Source organism: Macrotis lagotis, chromosome 6, assembly GCF_037893015.1.
Source record: "Macrotis lagotis isolate mMagLag1 chromosome 6, bilby.v1.9.chrom.fasta, whole genome shotgun sequence".
Lineage (NCBI taxonomy): Eukaryota > Metazoa > Chordata > Mammalia > Peramelemorphia > Peramelidae > Macrotis > Macrotis lagotis.
The window spans coordinates 56,123,574-56,142,585 of NC_133663.1; the positions used below are offsets into that span (position 1 = coordinate 56,123,574).

Here is a 19,012-nt window from a genome sequence, read left to right on the forward strand (position 1 = left end):
AGCACTTTCCATGCAACTTTTGGTCTCAGAAGATTGCCTAGAGCATGTGTGTTCAAATCAAGGCCCATGGACTGGGTCCATTCATGAGGTATTATTACATTTTACTAATATATTCATTGGTAATATGGGTTATATTGTAGTCATAAGTAAATATGAAATCCTATATGTGGCTCTTCACAAGTTTTTGTTGGGTGATGAAACCCCAAAGAACAAACATGGTCTAGAAAGACTTTCCTAGAACCACCCAAATAGTAGTACTGAAGAAATGATTTGAGTGTATATTTTCCTGACCTCAAGGCCATCTCTCTCTCTATCCATTATACCATGATATCCCTCTACTAATTTTGTTCTATGTCCTAATGCTCAATTTCAACTAAAAGCACATCCTCACTTCCAGACTCTTCAATATGCCTAAATTCCACACAATGTCCACAGTTAGGAGGATTTAAAATAAAGTATCATTTGGGAGGTTTTCTACTTTCATTACTTTATCAAGTGTCCTAATGACCAGTCCCTCATTTAGGTACCTCACAGCCTCAGGGATAAATGTAAACGAGTCTTCACTTTATATGTGATTCTCATAGGAGGAACTGAAACCTATGGATAACTCACCTGACATGATTTGAATAAACCCAGAGGAATGTGCTCTTCTTTAGGACAATTTGACTCTTTTTGTCATTAGATGTAAAAAAGAAATCAAGAAGTTATAATTCTCTTCTGTGTCTGTGGATTCCCTTCTACTACTCTACAGTATGTTACATTAGGAATGTGCTACACTATGCAGAATTTGTAGGAGGATGATCCAGGTTTGAATCCTTGCTTTGATATTTATTATTTCTGGCCCTTTTGGCAAATGACTTCATCTCTCTAGCATATAACTTCCTCATCTGTCATAAATGGGGGATTAAACTAAAAACTTGTTTTTAAGACTCAGCACTGAAATCTATGCATAAAATGTGCCTATTAAAATTAGAGATGGATGTATATTAATTTAGAATACATCCTCCTCTTTTCCCTTATGTCTTATCAGAGAAGAGTTTGCCTTAATTTAGTATTTTCTTTCCTTCTTATCTATTGGCACAATTTAAAAAAATCTGTTGTTCTTTCATTTCTCTTTCCATCTGGTCTTTCAAATTTGTCTTCCTGTGTAGATTTTTTTTTACTGAAACTGCCTTATCTAAAGCTACCAGTGATCTCTTAGTTGCCACATACAATGATATTTTCTCAATCCCATACTTGGGCAGCTAGGTGGCACGGGAATAGATCACTGGCTCTGGAGTCAGGAGGACCTGAGTTCAAATTTGGCCCTCAGATATTTAATAATCACCTAGTCGTGTGACCATGGGTAAGTCACTTTACCCCATTGCCTTGCAAAGAGAAAAAAAACCCCATACTTCTTGACTTCTGTGCATAATATTAGCCACCTTTCCCTCTGGGATCTTCTCACTGTGTTTTTCTGACATCATTCTTTCAGGGGTTTTCTCCTATTGTTCTATTTGTCTTTCAAGTTCCTTTGATGGATCATTATTCATTTCCCTCTTTTTAACTGTATGTCCTCCATAACTCTGGCTCTGGGTTCCTCTTCTCTTTTTCTGCCCTCATCTTGGTTATCTCAACAGCTTCCATAAGTTTAATTATCCTTTCTATGCATATGTCTTTCAGAAACATATCTTTACTTGTAGTCTCTCTATTAAACTTCATTTTCATATCACCAGTTGTCTTTTGGACAAGGACTGTCCAAGCAATGGAAAGAGAAGTAGGCATTTCAAACTCAACCTGTTCAAAACCACTCATTATGTTTCCATCCAAACCCACCCCTCTCCTTAATTTCCCCATTTCTATCAAAGACACTTCTCTTCTTTCAGACCTCTGGTTCTTATCTCTCCAAATGCAATCAATTTCCAAGTCTTCTGTATATTAAGTAATATTCTTAAAACACAAGTCTGATGCCATTCCCCTATTTAATGAATTCAAGAGACCCTGGTTACCTTTATGTTCAAATACAAATATTTTTAATTAGCATTTAAGACCCTTTTCAACCTGACTGCTTGAAATCTGGAAGAGTCTTCTGTCTGAGTTATCTGGCATCAGACATTTTTTATTTTTATGACCATAGGCAAATAACTCAACCTTGTTTGCCTCAGTATAAAAGGAACTGGGGAAAGAAATGGCAAACCACTCCGTTGTCTTTGCAAGAAAACCCCAAAATGGGGCTATGGAGAGTTAGAAATGAGAATGAGCAACAACCTCTCTGCTACCTACCTGTTTAGTCTATTTACTATGATTGCTTTTTGCATGCTCTACTGTCCAACCAGACCAGTCTGCTTATTCTTATATCTCATGCACAAAGGTTCATTGTCCCTCTCTATGTCCTTGAAAAGGAAGTATCCCATAACTGAAAAGTACTTCAACCTCACCTCTGATTTGTAAACTTCCTTTCTCCCTTTGACTCTTACTTAGGGTTCCCCTCCTATAACAACCCTTAACTATTCTTTTGTTAGGACCCCTGAAGAAATTGATTTGGATTTTATCTTTATATATTTTTATCTTTATATATTTATCTTTATATACTTTGTATTTATTTACATGTGTATTTTTTATTTCTCCATACTACATTATAAGCTCCTTGAAGGTAGAAAATTTTCATTTTTATCTTTTTATTCCTTTGAGAAGGCATGTTTTGTACATTGTAGGAGCTTAATAAATGTTCATTGCCTAATTGTCATATTCATTCCATTCTTTTCTCTTTGATCATTCTCTTTATGCATTCATATGATAGCTTCTTTATTTCTGAACATCTGTTGTTATTTTTGAAATCCCTTATCTATTTTTTGGCTTCTCATTTGCCTCCATATAATATAGGATTTTTGTTATATATTAGTGATCTCTCAGATTAGTTATCTTTCAGAATGAGTATTTCAAAACTTTTTGTGGTGTTTGTGGAGTCTTCAAATCACTTTTCATGGACCTTCTTCACTCACCATCCAACAAGCATTTTTAAAACTCCTAACTCTGTTCCAGATAATGTTCTGTGTGCAAAGTAAAGTAACAAATCAGCCAGTTGAAAAAAAAGAGAAACAGTAGAAGTAGAAGAGGCAAATGATGATGATGACAGAAGACTAGAAAGCATAATTATTAGAGTACTTGGCTTGTAGAAAGACTTGAGTTTGAATCCTGCTTTTGACACTAATTATGTGACCCTGGGTAAGTCATTAGACCTCTTTAAGACTCAGTTTCCTTATTTGTAAATGGGGGTAGTAATAACATTTAGGATGCAAAGTTATTGTGAGTGTCAAATGAGATAATATAAACATAACACTTTCCAAGTCTTTTCTTTTGAATGCTATTTTATTTTTTCTAATTTTAAGCAAAAATAATTTTCAACATTCATCTTTTTGCAAGCTTTTGAATTCCATGTTTTTCTCCATCCCTTTCTTCCCTATCGCCCTGTGACAGCAAGTCATCTGATATAGATTATATATTTCCATATTACTTATTAAAAAGAAGAATCAGAACTAAAGGGGAAAACACGAGAAAGAAAAAGACCATAGAAAAGCACTTTGCAAATTTTAAAGATTAGATTCATGTGAGCTATGATTATTAATAATTATGTGACTTTAAAGACTTGATGACTATAATAACAATAACTAGCATTATTCACTAATTTAAGGTTTGCAAAACACTTTACAAATATTCTGTCATTTGATACTCAGAATAACCTGGGAAGGAAGAGCCATTCTTACCTTCATTTTACAAACAAAGAAACTGAGGCAAACAGAGGTTAAATGACTGCCAGGGTTACATAAATAATATACTTCAGATGTAGCATTGAACTTGTCTTCCCAAGCCCACTGCTTTTTCCACTGTGCAACCTAGGTGCTTCTCATTTTTTAAAAATTATTATTATTTTTATTTTTTTTTAGGTTTTTGCAAGGCAAATGGGGTTAAGTGGCTTGCCCAAGGTCACACAGTTAGGTAATTATTAAGTGTCTGAGGCTGGATTTGAACTCAAGTACTTTTGACTCCAGGGCCAGTGCTCTATCCACTGAACCACCTAGCCTCCCCCCAGTGCCTCTCATTCTGAAGTTAAAGTTCAATGATAAGTATAGATGGATAGATAGAAAGATGTATTGTATCCTTACTATGTTCCAGGTATATATTGTCTTAACACACATTTTTAGAACAGAAAAATGGAAATACTTGAAACATACTCAAACAAAAATTCATATAATATTAAGTAAACACAGGTATCATCATCCTAAGGTATCCATGGAAAGATGAAAACTCCACAACAAAAAGGAAGAAGAAAATTGATGGACATTTACAATCCACATGATAAACTGGTTTAATAATTTATAGAAATGCTCCTGAAGCAAGATATATATATATATATATATATATATATATATATATATATAATATATGTATGTATGTATGTATGTATGTATGTATGTCAAATCATAATAATGGCAAACAAAAGTTAAAGACCATTGGATTTTTCAAAGATAGTTAGAAGAAGTTGACTTCTGAGTGGATCCTATGAAATCTAAAAATCCAAGAATTAAACCAACAGGAACTCCATGGGTATCATCCATTTGAATTCAATCAATAATTTTTTGACAAATAAATATGGAGCAAATGGTTGGGTCTTGTAGGCCTGTTAATAGAAATGGCTGGATTTATATTGGCAATTCAGGGCGAGATCATTGCCACCAGGAAATGTGGACCAGTTATCTTTGTAGAGACTAGATTCAAAAATAAACAGGTTCTGCAAAGAAATACTAATATTTGGCAATGCATTACCAAACATGTAATCCCAGCACGAGTTGATAGTAAGAAACTTGCTATGTTTCATAAAGTAACAGATGGGAGATTCTTATTCTATTAAAACAGGTCTTATAATATCTTTGAGAATTTGACAAATTAAATGTATTGAACTAAGACTATTATTGTTGATAAAACTGTTGCCCATATCTGTTTGAATATTAGTGATTCACTGAAAAAAATTTAAGAACCATATTTTCAAAGATTGTTGCCATACAAATAGATATAAACCTCCAAGATCCATGGAACAAAAAGCTTGAAAAATACAGAGACTTAGCAGATGAAATAAATATCATATGAAAACACAACGAGGCACATATCATGTTCATGTCTGTTACCATTTAGTCCAAAGCTACTTTGGGATAGGTGAGCTTAATGAAGATGAGTTCACATTATATTTCTTTTATTAATTGCAGAAAGGGTTTATTTTAGGCCCTTTCAAAAGTCTACAAACCATGACATATGGAATAATATGGGGATAGAGGCTTGTTCCAGAACATCTGCTATCTGAATTTCATTTATGAATAATAACAATATATAAAAATATCCTTATTAATCACCTATTATCCATCAGGCAATATTCTAGGTACCAGTGATGAACAGAAAAAAGGAGAATTGTCTCTACTATCAAGAGAATATAGGAATGCATATATACATGTATGTGTATATGTTTGTATATATGTATTTATATTCAAGTCATATGTGAACATGTATGCTTATATATACCTTCTGTTTTGTAGTTATTTATATAAATTGTATATGTATTTCTGTTTTGTTTGTGTGTGTATATATATATATATATATATATATATATATATGTATATATATAAAATCTGTACCAAATTACTAAAAAGTAATTTGAAGATGGAGGGAAAACTGTGGTAACTAGAAATTCTTCATATATATATAAGAGAAGACACAGAATAGAAAAATATAAATACACAATTTTGAAGAAAACAATTATAATAGGTGGCAGAAAAGAAAGAAGGCCATCTTGGCATGGATAAATTTCCATATAGGCACAGAAATAGGCCATGGAGCATGTATGAAGAATGGTAAGGAGACCATTTGGACCGAGCCATAGAGTATTAAAGAAGATTAATATAGAGTTTATTTAAAGGCAATAAAAATAAATGGAGCTTTGGGGCACAGGGGAGTAACTGGAACTTTGGAGGATGTCCAGAGATAAATTGGAAAGGGGATAGACGAGTCGTCTAGGTCAGAATCAATTTGAACATGAATAAGAGTAATTGTAGTGTGAATAGAGAGAAGTGAGAGATATTGTGGAGATTGAATTGAGAAAACTTGATAACCAATTGGATGTGGGATAGAGGAGACAATGAAGAGTTCAAGCTAAAAGACAGTGACTTGTCCTTTGTCAGACACAGCTTATAGGGAACCTACAGATTTTGAATTTACTTCCCAATATTTGTATTCAGTTGCCCCAAATTGGTCATTTTATCTATCTGTGCAATAGTGTGCAGAACAGTAAACATCAAAGAAGATAGCAGTGTAGCCTAAGACACTTTTACAACTCCATTGAACTAGATGAATAGAATGAGATAACAATACAAATAACAACTGGTATTTATAGAGTACTCAAAATACACTATTACATTTGATTTTCCCTAATAGCCCTGTGAGATAATCAATCAGCAAGTAATTATTAAGAGTATACTACGACTTTCATGAATTTATACACTGTGAAGTGAGCAGAACCAGAAGAATATTGCATAACAGCAACATTGTATGATGATCAACTCTAATGGACTGCACTCCTCTCTGCAGTTCAGCCATCAAGGACAATCCTAAAAGACTTGTGATGGAAAAATGCCATACAAATCCAGAGAAAAAGCTATGGAGACGGAATGCAGATCAAAGTGTACTATGTTCATTTAAAAAAATAACGTCATTTTATATCTTTTCCCTCTCTTTCTCATGGTTGTTCCCCTTAGTTCTAATTCTTCTTTCATAACATGACTAATATGGAAATATCTTAAGCACAATTGTACATTTACAACCCATAAAGTATTACTTGCTGCCAAAGGGAGGGGTGAATGAAGGGAGGGAAACAGAAAAGTGTGGAACTCAAAAAGTTACAAAAAATAAATGTTGAAAACTATCTTTGCATGTAATTGGAAAAGAAGAAATAAATATAAAAAATAGCCTACTATGTACCAGGCAATAAGGATCCAAAGATAAAAATGAAATTCTCCTTAGTTGTTTAGATTCTATTGAAGGTAATTACACACACATATAAATAAACATGAAATTTATACAAAGCAAATGCTACAATGCTTCAGCTATTATTAGATTCACAGATGGAGACTGAGGCTGTGTGAAAGGTTAAATGTCTGATTTCCATTAGTGTCTCAGGCAGGATTTTAATCCAGGACTTTCTCATTCTAAGTCCAGTGCTTTATCCTTGACACCATTCTACATTCCTCATCTATAAAATGCATTAAATATATCTGTGTAGCCTAAGTCAGAGGCAGTTTGGACTTGAACTAGGGTAGTTGCAGTGTGAGTACGAAGAAGTAAAGGTTGAAGTTGAGGTTGAATTGAGAAGATTTGGTAACACATCATAGAGGTTTTGTGAAGCTTAAGTGATTGATGGATGAAAAGTGCTTTGTTAACCTAAAATATTCTATGAATGTCTATCATCATCATCATCACTATATAGGTTAATTTCTGTTATTTAAAAAACCCTCAAGCATATATTTTGTGGCGCTAGGATTTTGTTGTAAAGAATATTTCTTAAATCAGGTGAGCTATGAGCTGTGTTTTGTTAAAGGAAAATTGTTGTTGTGCAATGGTATTTGTTTTTAGCAAGATTACAACTGTTTGTGTATGTGTACACCTGAAATTGAACACCGTTTTCTATACCTATAATGCTAAGTATTATCTAAGTTTTGTTACATCAAAAATCTTGCCAGACAGTTCAAGAACAGTTAATCTGTTTGCTCAAATCCACTTACAATCTTTAGTAGCAATTACAGAGTTTTATGTATTAGGAAATAGGTTCCAAGGTGTCAAACCCCACAAATCTACCAGATGAGAAAGCAAGTCACACATCTAGCCAGTAGATGTCTCTATTACACTCACCCAACCAATACAGCTCACTCTAATGAATGAGAAACCTTGGGAAAATAATTAGTTGAGAAAACAGTTTCTCTTTCCTCCTCTCTACCCCCCTTCCACCTCCTCCCAAATCTACATATTCATCCTCACCCTCATTCTTCCATCTGAAGCTTTCTAGTGCCTGGTCCTGCAGGTAGCTGATCAGTGCCAAAATTCTGGCTTGAAGCATTCTTTCAGTGTCTATTTGTCTATTTGAAGAGTCGAAAGGCAACAGAAGAGGCATCATGTGGAATATTCACCGTTGCATTACTGAGTCATAATAATTAATTACATACTGAGGTGAGAAGACATTCTGAGTTTAGGTGGTTAACTCATCCCACTGCTTTTTAAAATACCACTTTTGTGGGGGGAAGTGAAAGTGGAAAGGGGAGTTTCAGTAAGTAGCAAAGAAGGAAGCCAAAACTGATTTGGGCAATGGACCCTCCCATTTGGATTGATGAGACTTCCAAAAGAGGGATTCTTCATATTTGGGGGTCTTAGATCCTTTGGGTAGCCTGATAAAGCCTATGGATCTGTCCTCAGATCCTTTTTATATTTATAGTCATAAAAATAAAATACATAGGATTACAAAGTAAGCTAATTATATTGAAACAAAAAGGTATTTTAAAATACTCATCTACATTCATCTACATTGATAGACTCTCTGACATCTACCCATGGACCCTAGTTTAAAAATTCCTGTTCTAAAAGTTTTTAATGATCAGATTCCATTATTTTGGGTGAGATGGGTATATCACATTCTCTAGAAAGGTACAGTCAGAGGGGAAAGAGTGGAAAGGAATCATCACTGCCATTTTAAAATAATGTTTTAGCTTTAAAAAATGTGTTTAATGAGGTGTTAAAGTAGGTTTAAAAAAATCCCATCTTAGGATGGGATTTAGAACTAGAAGGGACCTTAGGAACCTTCTTAATTTACTGATGAAAAATGAACCTGACCAATTCATTTCTCAAGGAATCAGGAAAACAGGATGTAAACCTTGTCCTTGGAAACTTACCTGCTATAAATCCCTTATTTCTCTGAGCCTCAATTTCTTATTCTGTGAAACAGGAAAAATACTATTAATGGTATAGATCTTACAGGCTTGTCATTAAATTCAAATGAGTGCATGATAGATCTGTGATTTTGTCACTGTAGGGGAGACTGTAGGTGGGCAGTTTCCTTTACCAGTTCAGATTCTCACCTTTTCTAGAACGCATAGATTTATATTGAATTGAACAGGATCCCACAGATAATGTGTGTGTGTGTGTGTGTGTGTGTGTGTGTGTGTGTGTGTGTGTGTGTGTGTGTGTGTTTTCCTTGGAAGCAGGAAAATTCATCTTTCTGAGTTCAAACCCAGCCTTAGACCCTACTGGCTGTGTGAACATGAGCAAATCACTTTACCCAGTCTGCCTCAGTTCTTTATAAAATGAACTGGAGAAGGAAATGGCAGACTCTCTAGTACCCTTGCCAAAAAAAACCAAAAACCCTAATAGAGTAACAAAGAATCAGACTCAACTGAACATCAAGCTGCCTTATTGATGGACCATATGTAATCCGCATATAACTGAGACTTGGTAGGTATGAAGGTCAGCTTTTTTTTTCCTTCAGAAAAAAGGAAAACTTTTGTCTATTTTGACAACAGCTAATATAGAGGAAGGCAAGGGACATTATTAAGTGCCTGTTGTTGTTCTATTGTTTTTGACTCTTTATGACCATATTTGGGTTTTTTGGCAAAGATACTGGAGTGGTTTGCCATTTCCTTCTCTAGCTCATTTTGTAAATGAGAACACCAAGGCCAACAATGTTCTCACTTGCCCAGGGTTACATAGCTAGTACGGATCTGAGATTGGATTGAAATTTAAGTCTTCTGATCCAGTTGATCATTGGGCTAAACACTACAAATGTCATCTTATTTCATCTGTGAAACACCTTGGAGAGAGGTGCAATTAGTCCCATTTTACAGGTTGTTACTTCCCCGTCTTCTCATAGCTAGGAAGTATCTGAGGCAGGGTCTGAATGTAGACTTTCTGATCTCCAGATCAAACACCCTCTCTACTGCATCTCCTAGCTGCTCCCATGACCTATGGATGAGATCATAGGGCCTTTGGAGTAGTGGAGAAAGGATTCCAATAATTCAGACAGTGAAGAGATGAGGGATAGAATTGAGGAAAGGCAGTTAGGTGACTCAATAGATAAGAGTCCTGGGCTTGGAATCAGTAAGACTTGTCTTTTTAAGTTCAAATCCAACCTAGAAGATCTCTTTTCTAGTTCTTGCTCTGTCCAAAATATCTGAGATTACATTTCAACTAAAAGACCCAAAGTATTCTACTAAGTGATCTCTAAGATGCTTCTAGCTCCTACATTCTATCATTTCACATTTTTGGTCATAGCTTTAAAACTGCTTTGGGAGAGTTGGATGGGAGAATTCTTTAAATAACAATAGTGACATTTATATGGAGCTTTAAAAGCTTTACATTTTATCTCTGGACTTTCTATATACTCCCTCAGGAACTTGGGACAAAGTACCATAAGTATTTCTGTCCTTAATTTAGAGATGAGGAAAGGGAGATAGAAAGAGATTAAATGCATTGTTCTTGATCACAGAGGCAAAGTCAAGGAGCAAGCTAGGTGACACAGTAGATGGACCATCAGTCCTGGACTCAGGAGGACCTGAGTTCAAATTCCAGCCCAGATACTTACTAGCTGTGTGACCCTGGGCAAATCACTTACCTCAGCTAACCTCCAGTAGGAAAAAATGATAATAAATATTGGAGGCAGAACTTGAACCCGATTTTTCCTAACTCATATTGCCAAACTAGCTATTATTAGGTAAATGAATAGACATTGCAGTGAGATTGTCAGGACCATCCTTAAAGGGGCATGGACTGGTGGAAAGAGAACCAAGTTCTTACTCAAGTTCTGCTCTTCCCTCTTTAGATCTCTTGGCCTCAGTTTCTTTGTTTGTTAGTATATCTCTCTTCTGTCTATTTCACTGGACTGTATAGAGGATCAAATATAATGATTGATGGAAAAAAAGCCTTGAAAAAATAAGAATTATTATAGGTTTGTATGGTGGTATTATTGACAAGGTAGGCAAACCCAAAAGATGAGCTTCTCAACTCAGGCTATATTAGGTGATGTTTGTCCTTCATGCTCTTGTCCTTCATGCTCAAAGAAGACCATGGCATTTGGGGGGGGGGGGTGATGTCATGAATAGGATATTAGTGAGGGGATACTGTCACCAGCCTCATTTTCTTCTTCAGAGCCATCTGGGCCCAGTGACCAGATAGGAATCAGGGCAACTGATGATGACCCTGATCGCAAAGCAATTGGGTAAAGTGACTTGCCCAGTTGCACAGCTTGTAAGTGTTAAGTGTCTGAAGCCAAATCAAACTCCTGTCTTCCTGACTCCAAGGCCAGTGCTCTATCCACTGCGCAATATAGTTACCTAAAGACAATTTTTAAAAAATGGTGATTGTCTTCTAAATATGAATCAGGGACTCCAAAGCCAGTGCTCTATCCACTGTGCCACCTAGCTGCCCCATGGGATCATGGATATGGAGTCAGAAAGTACTCTAATGATCATTCACTTCATAGACTCTTAACCTAGAATCCAAGAGTTTGTCTTTTTTATTTCAATATAGTCCTTTCTGTAATTGTAGATATTTTATGTATTTAAAAATTATTCTGAAAGAGGACACTTAGACTTCACCAACCTTCTGGAAGGGTCCAGGAAACAGACAAAAATTTAATCCCATCTCTTCCAACCTTCTCATTTAACTGATGAGGAAACTGAGCCTCTAAGAGACTCTCTTTCGACTTCATTTGGTGGAACATCATTGAAGTTTCAGCTCTGTGATTTCCTAGTGGTGGTGTTTTGGGAAAGTCACTTCATTTCTTCTCAGTTTTCTCAACTTCCATTTCATGGGTTTTTGACCTAAAGTCAAGAGCTTGTTTTTGAAAACAAAAGTCTGCCAACCATTTCAGGGTAGTCCTCTCTGTAATTGTATGTATTTTACGCATTGAAAATGTTACTCTGAAAAGGGACCCAGGGACTTCAACCGGCCTGCCAGAGGGGTCCGGGAAACGACAAACCAAAGGTCAAGTCAATTCCCCCGATTAACAGGTGAGGAAACTGAGCCTCAAGAGACTTTCTTTCGCCCTAATTTGGTGGAGCATCCTTGGCTTTGGGTTGGGGTTTCAGCTCTGCGATTTCCCAGGGGTGGGGTTTTGGGCAGGTCACTTCCTAGCGCCTCAGTGTTCTCACCTGGCACTTCATGGGTTCTTAGCCTAAAGTCCAGGGCTTGTTTTTAAGTCCGCGGACTATTTCAATATAGTCCTCTCTGTAATTGCATCTGTTTTACGCATCGAGGGTCTCATTCTGCAAAGGGCCCCCTGGAGGGGTCCAGGAAACGTTCAAGCCCAAGGTGACGTCCCACGCTGCTCTCCCAAGCTCCCCCTTTGACAGGTGAGGAAACGGAGCCCCCAAATGAAGGCGGACCCCAGCTCTGCGATGAGTGGGGGCGGGGGCTTTGGGGTGCTCACTCCACTTCTCCCGGCTTTTCTCAACTACCACCTCGAGGGCCGAAGCGCCGCCTTTGTGCCTTGGGCGGCCGCGGGCCCCGGGGTCCGGGGTCCGGGCCGGACTGCACAGGCCCCCGGGCTCTCCCCTCGACCTCGCGGCCCCCCGGGCACCTGCGGGCGCGACCCCCGGCCGCAGCCCCCCGCCGGCGGCCGCGGGAGGGAGGTGGCACGGGCACTGGGCATGCTCAGTGGCCGGGGCAGGTTCTGGCGGCTCGGAGGAGGGCTCCGCACCCCCGGCCACGGGGGAGGGGCGAGCAGCCAGGCCGCCGCCGCATCGGCACTGGGGGCCGCGGGCGGAGCTCGGCATTCGCCGCCTCCCGGGGCCGTGGCGCGGCGCAGCTCCGCGGCCACAAGTTGCTGGAGCCCGAGCCGAGCCGCCGCCTCCCGCGCCGCCCCCAGGAGCCGATGCGAGCGCCCCCCGCGCGGCCCCCTCCCCGCCGCTGCCCAGCGCCAGGCACCGGGTCCCGCGCGCCCCCCGCCCCGGCCGGAGGCGCCGACTATGTGGCAACCGGCGAGCGAGAGGCTGCAGGTAAGCGGGCGGGCGGGGGGCTGCGGGGCAGCCAGAGCCGGGCAGAGGCGGGGGGCTGCGTGTGCCCCCGGGGCCGTGCGCGCGGACCCGGACCGGCCGGCCTGCGTGCCCGCAACTTTGAGCCGGGCTCCGGGGCCCGGGGCGCGTGAGTCTGGCCGAGCCGCTGCCACTTTCTTTCCGGAGGTTCCAGATCGCCTGGCACCGGCGGGGCTTGGGGTCTGGGGCGAGGGCGCCTGGAACCAGATGTTCTCCCCTGCCTCCGGGAAAGGCAGGACCGATGACTCGAGAAAGCGCCCGCTTTGCCAGCGTGATGACCCCCCCAAATCTCACACACACACACACACACACACACACACACACACACACACACACACAGAGACACACACACAGACAGACACACACACACACAGACAGACACACAGACACAGACACACACACACAGACACACAGACACACACAGACACACAGACACACTCTCAAGCTCCGTTTAGCTTGGTAACGGGGTGTTATTTTGTTTCTGATTTTGGATCTTTTCCCTCTTTTCCCTCTTCTGCAAGTCAGAATGAATGTTGATGGGTGTAGAGACTTAGACGCGTTTCTGTCTACTTACAGACATCATATGCATATAGCATATGCCTATTTATATGTAGTCTATAAATGGGCATGCAGGTCATATAAACAGGCATATATGCTATACAAAGAGACATCTATAGTATCAGATAGGCAATATACAATGTAAATAGGCATATGTTATATAAAAAGGCATATTTATATATTATATAAATAGGCATACATGCTATATAAATAGTCATATATATATACCATATAGAGAGGCATTATATGTACACAATAGGCCTATTGATATAAGATGCACATTTGTCTACACCTATATTTCAAGTCTGCATGGCGATGTTTGCCCTTCATTCTCAATGAGGAGCCTGGACGAGGCAGGGATTGGGTCATCCCCTTCCACATGGAAAAGTTTTCATTGACACGAGCTGAACTGCAAGAAGGCGTCCGCTGCGTCGGACTCAGATCCGACCGCCGGAGCCTTGGGGGTGGGAGGCAGGAGGCCAGGGGAAGCCAGGGGAGGCCAGGGGCGCGCAGGGGCGTCTGGGCTCCGGCCGGAGCCCGGACCAGTAGGGTGCTTGCAGCTAGGAGCCCTGCCTGGCCACCCTCCGAGGTCTCCCGCTTGCCCTTGGGGCCGGCTTCCACCCCTGCCGTTTGCTCTTAAATATTCTCCAGATGGACAGGCCCGGCTAGTGCCAGATGACATTTACCGAATCTCGCAGACAAACTTTTGGCAGGCCTGGAGCAAAGCTGTCTAAGAGGAAACTCAGAAGGGTTGTTTCAGTGTCAATGAATAAATAAATTATATATCAATCGATAAATAAATATGTATAAGCATCAATATAAATAAATTTCATATATATATTATATAAATCCAAAAATATCTTTCAGGATGAGAGGTGGTTAGGAAGCCCAAAAAGCCTTGGAGGTAGTGCTACAAGTTACTTTGGAGGGTCCTCTTTAATAGGGGGAGGAGATACCCAAACATAATCTAAGGCTGATACTTCATATGCATGTTAGTCCTTGAAAAAGAATAGACATGCAGGGCTTCAGTATTTGACTTTAAAAGGGGCGAGGAGGATCCAAGAACAAATGAATAAAATGATCAGAAACCAAGAAGGCCCTTCCTTTATCTTCTACAGGGTTTTTCCAAAAAAAATTAGGGCAAGTTTAAGACTGCTCTAAGACTTTTGGGACACCTTGGATTTATGTTTTTAGATATTCTATATTTACTTATATGTATACCTGCCATTATTTATGATAGAATATAAATTCCTTGACAGTAGGAATGGTTTTATTTTTGTCTTTGTATCCGTGTTGCAAGGGAGCTGATATAGGTGCTTAATAAAAACTAGTTGAGTGATCATTTCAAAGGAAAATTGAATTTCTTATCAGTGGGAGAGGAGCTCCCCTTACCAGATTTTTCAATATTGGGCTTTACTCAGCAACAAGTTTCAATAAAGGACTTCATTCAGGGGCACTTCTCCAGGGAAATCTTTTATGTATGTAGATTATCTGTTTGTATATGCATATGTCTATATACACCTTCTATCATAAATATTCATGATGATGTTTATCCTTCAGTTTCAAAGAAGACCATAACATCAGGGAGTTGATGCCATGACAAGCACATGAATTAAATTTGAGTGAAGGGGGGGGGGGTCTGTGCTAAGTCACCAGCCTCACTTTCTCCTCCAGAATCATCTGGGTCCAGGGTCCAGATCCAGGATAACTGGAGATGGTCATGGACACAAAACAATCAGGGTTAAGTGACTCACTCAAGGTCACACAGCTAGTAAGAGTCAAATGTCTGGGGCTGGTTTCAAATGCCTGTCTTCCTGACTCCAAGGCCAGTGTCAATCTATTGCGCCACCTAGCTGTCTCACATTCATACCGCACATTTTAATATAGATACAGAATGATGTTGATATATCTGTATCTATATACATAATCCATATGTAGATAAACATATAAATGTATTCATGCTTGCACACATGTAAATATTTATATAGACATACTTATAGGCATACACACCTGTGCATGTATGTACATGAATGGGTGTTCATACATAAGCTCAGATAGGTTAAGTGACTTGTTCAAGTCAGACAGCAAATGACTGGTATAAGATTTGATTCCAGGGTTCTCTGTCTGTAGAGGCACACTTTTTTTTTTTAAGATAGTCTGTCAGACCCATTAAGTCTCCACCACCGAAGTATAGTGGGTATGTTCATTGACATGGAGTTCTCATTCTCCCCCTAAGGGGTCCTTTTTTTTTAAAGTCTCTGTGTCCTGAAAGAATCATCTCTTGGGAGCTCTTATAGAGGAAGTTGCCAGTGTTCCTTTATGCTTTTCCTGTGGCTGGGTGTTCTTATGCTTCTAAGAAGTTTTTGAAATTTTTGTCTATTTAAGTTGTTCCTGCCCAGTCTGTATTACTTAGGAAAGTGTGTGGGCTCCAAAGTACACGACCTTTGGCAAGCAAACTCTCCTGGCTTGTGTTCTACATGGTGATATTCCCTTACTAGAAATATCCACTTTCTTTTTCTATGAAATGTACAAATGTGTTATTTGGAATGATTTCCAAAATGATTTGTGCTTGCAGTACACATATCTCATCTTGAAGTGGTCCCTTGAAATATATTAAGGGATAAAATATGCTTTATGTCTTCCTTAGCTAGGACAAACCATACAGTTCACTGTCTTGGTTGAAAGATATTTATTGTCAGATTTACATGACAGTCCCCACATACAGTATTCCTAATGGTTTTATATTTCTTTCAGGATAAATAAAAATACTGCTTTAGCTAGTCTTCTAGCTTTAAAGATGATAGGATTGATAAAGAAAATTGTAATTAGATTCTTATTTTTGAAGGGACCCTTAAACATTTTTGGAGGTAGAAGGGAACCATTTATGGTGAGGGGAAGGAGATTAAGAGATTTTGTTTTTGCCAAAATCAAATTTGTGGTGGATTGTGGTTGCCTTTGTTACATTGCCCCTTTATTATTTTTTAAAATATATATTATCTATATAGGCACAGAAAATATTACAATACAGAAAAAACTTGCTCCCCGGGTACCGAGACGGGCAGGATGCTTTCCTAGCCCAGAATTCTTCACAAAGAGAATGGCCCAGGTGGACAAGATTTGATTATCCACAACCTTATATCTCTTTAAAGCAGAGTCCAGCTTGTCTCTGTCCTTCCAGGCCTACTGACTTGGAAAGAGCCCTTTTTGTCCCCTCAAACATACTTTATTAATATTTAATCCAAACATACATATTCAGAAGGGCCAAAGTGAAGGAGAGGAATTGAGGAAACAGAGAGCTCCCTTGTGGAATGGTGAAATCAATTTGTAGTCTCTAGCCCAAATATCCAGAAAGAAGAGGGAGAAAAATAAAACCAACCATTTTCTATTATGCCTTTTCTCTTAGTTAGATTTCGGTTGAAAGGTTTTATTTCTCTGGTAGTTGGGTCCAAGAGACTTGACTGGGCAGAGTGTTGATGAGAACTGACAGCCAACTTTGACGAGGTCTTTATTATTTGAATCCAGCAACTAGCATCCTGGCTCAGGGGGTGGAATCCTTGATCTGTTTTTGTTGTTCCTCCTGCCAATCTCTTTGCCAAGGAGAGTAATGGTTATGTTTTCAGCCTTGGGGTTTTAGTTCTTCCCCCCTGGGTACATGAACAGGCAGAGAGACCTGTTGCCTTTAGGATGACCCTTCATCTGTTGGGTTATTTCCCATTCAGTCACGCCTCAAGGCAATCTGCTGCTTTGGATTTTAACTTAACTGGGTTTTCTACACTCCTTGCTCCTGTCCACAATGGAAGTTATCCCTCTTAAAATATAACAGGATTAAAAATGGGTGTGAGCACTTAAATACCAAGCTCATTCTTCTTGTAAATGACAATATGATTGCTTTCCTGTTCACCTTCTATCATGCAGAGTGAATTTTGGCTTGGAGGAACCCAAAGAATTATGAATTGGTGAGAGAAGTGAAAGGAGCCTTGCTCCTAAGAAAGTAAGCGTTTTCCTCTCCTTCCCTTAATAACTTAAAGTCCTGATTTTTATTGAGGAAAGATCCCTAACTTTGATGCTGTCCTGGGTAGGCTGAAATCTATATGGGTTTTGTAGTTGTTGAAAACACATCTGTCCCTTAGGAGTAAATTGACTTGTGGCTTTGAATCTACATGTAGAGAAAGTGGGTACAGTTAGCTTCAAACATAGAGAGTGTTAGCTCTTGTCTATTTCTTTAGTGACCCCATTATCTCTTATAATGTTGGAGATTAGTAAAGGAACAAGGGGTATAGTAGGAAGGCCAACATAGTAATATTTAGGTAAGATCTAGAGACATGTAGAATATACAATCCTTTCGTCTCCCCTCATCCCTGCTGTAGCAGCCTCTTTGAGGGTCCAAGGGGAAAGCAAATGGTGTCCATTTTCTTTTTAATCCTTAGTGCCTTATACATTTTTGGTTCAGAAATGCTATTTCAATAGTGAAGGGACATTCTCATTCTGGAGACTCCCTACACTGCTGCTTTTAGATAATTTGAAATATTGCTTGGGGGGGGGGGCAAGGCAATGACTCCAGTGCCAGTGCTCTATCCACTGCACCACCTAGCTGCCCCAATTGGCAATAATGTTCCCCAAGTTACTGACCTTGAGAGCTATAACTTACCCATGGTTTAGACCAGGTGTTCTTAGTCCAGGCTCCTTAGAGAGATTTCAGAGGGTCTGTGAACTGGAATTGGGGAAAAAAAATTACATTGTTATTTTAGTATAATTGGTTTATATATTTTATTTCATGCATTTAGAAACATTATTTTGAAAAGAGGTCCCTAGACTTCACTAGGCTGCCAAAGGGTTTCCATGACATAAAAATATTTATGATCCCATCTATGGATTTAACTAATATGGATCAGAAGCAGGACTTGAAATAAGGTCCTTGGGATTTGAAAGGAGCCCTTAACGTATTTCTTTGTCTCTGACCTTGTACGTAGTTGATGTTTAATGCTTGAATGAATGAATAAATTTATGGTATGCTTTATTGAAAGTATAATTACCATAGCTTTTGTTCCCTGCTCTGATGGCAGCTAGGCGGCACAGTGGATAGAGCACTGGCCTTGGAGTCAGGAGGACAGGAGTTCGAATCAGGCCTCAGACATTTGACCCTTACTAGCTACGTGACCTTGGGCAAGACACATAACCTTGACTGTCTAGCATCCAGGGCCATCTCCAGTTGTCCTGATTCATATTTGGCCCCTGGACTCAGATGGTTCTGGAGGAGAAAGTGAGACTGATTACTTAGAACAGCACCCCCTCACTAAAATCCAATTCATATGTTTGCCACGGCATCATCTAATCTGATGTCATGATATTCTTTGAGAATG

At 39.3% G+C, this 19,012-nt stretch overlaps 1 protein-coding gene across 2 annotated transcripts in view; it reads left to right on the forward strand.

Moving 5' to 3' along the window:
* Positions 1 to 12,391: 12,391 nt before the first annotated feature.
* Positions 12,392 to 19,012, forward strand: part of PID1 (phosphotyrosine interaction domain containing 1) — a 281,380-nt gene continuing 274,759 nt past the window's right edge. The window contains exon 1 of one of the 2 annotated variants that reach the window (XM_074191210.1): positions 12,392 to 12,413. Coding sequence is in view for 1 of the 2 variants with exons in the window: in XM_074191209.1 (XP_074047310.1) it covers positions 13,029 to 13,058 (30 nt within the window). In the remaining variant the exon portion in view is untranslated. Of the gene's footprint in view, positions 12,414 to 12,980; positions 13,059 to 19,012 lie in introns of those variants that run through there. The other variant, XM_074191209.1, reaches the window with a different exon arrangement.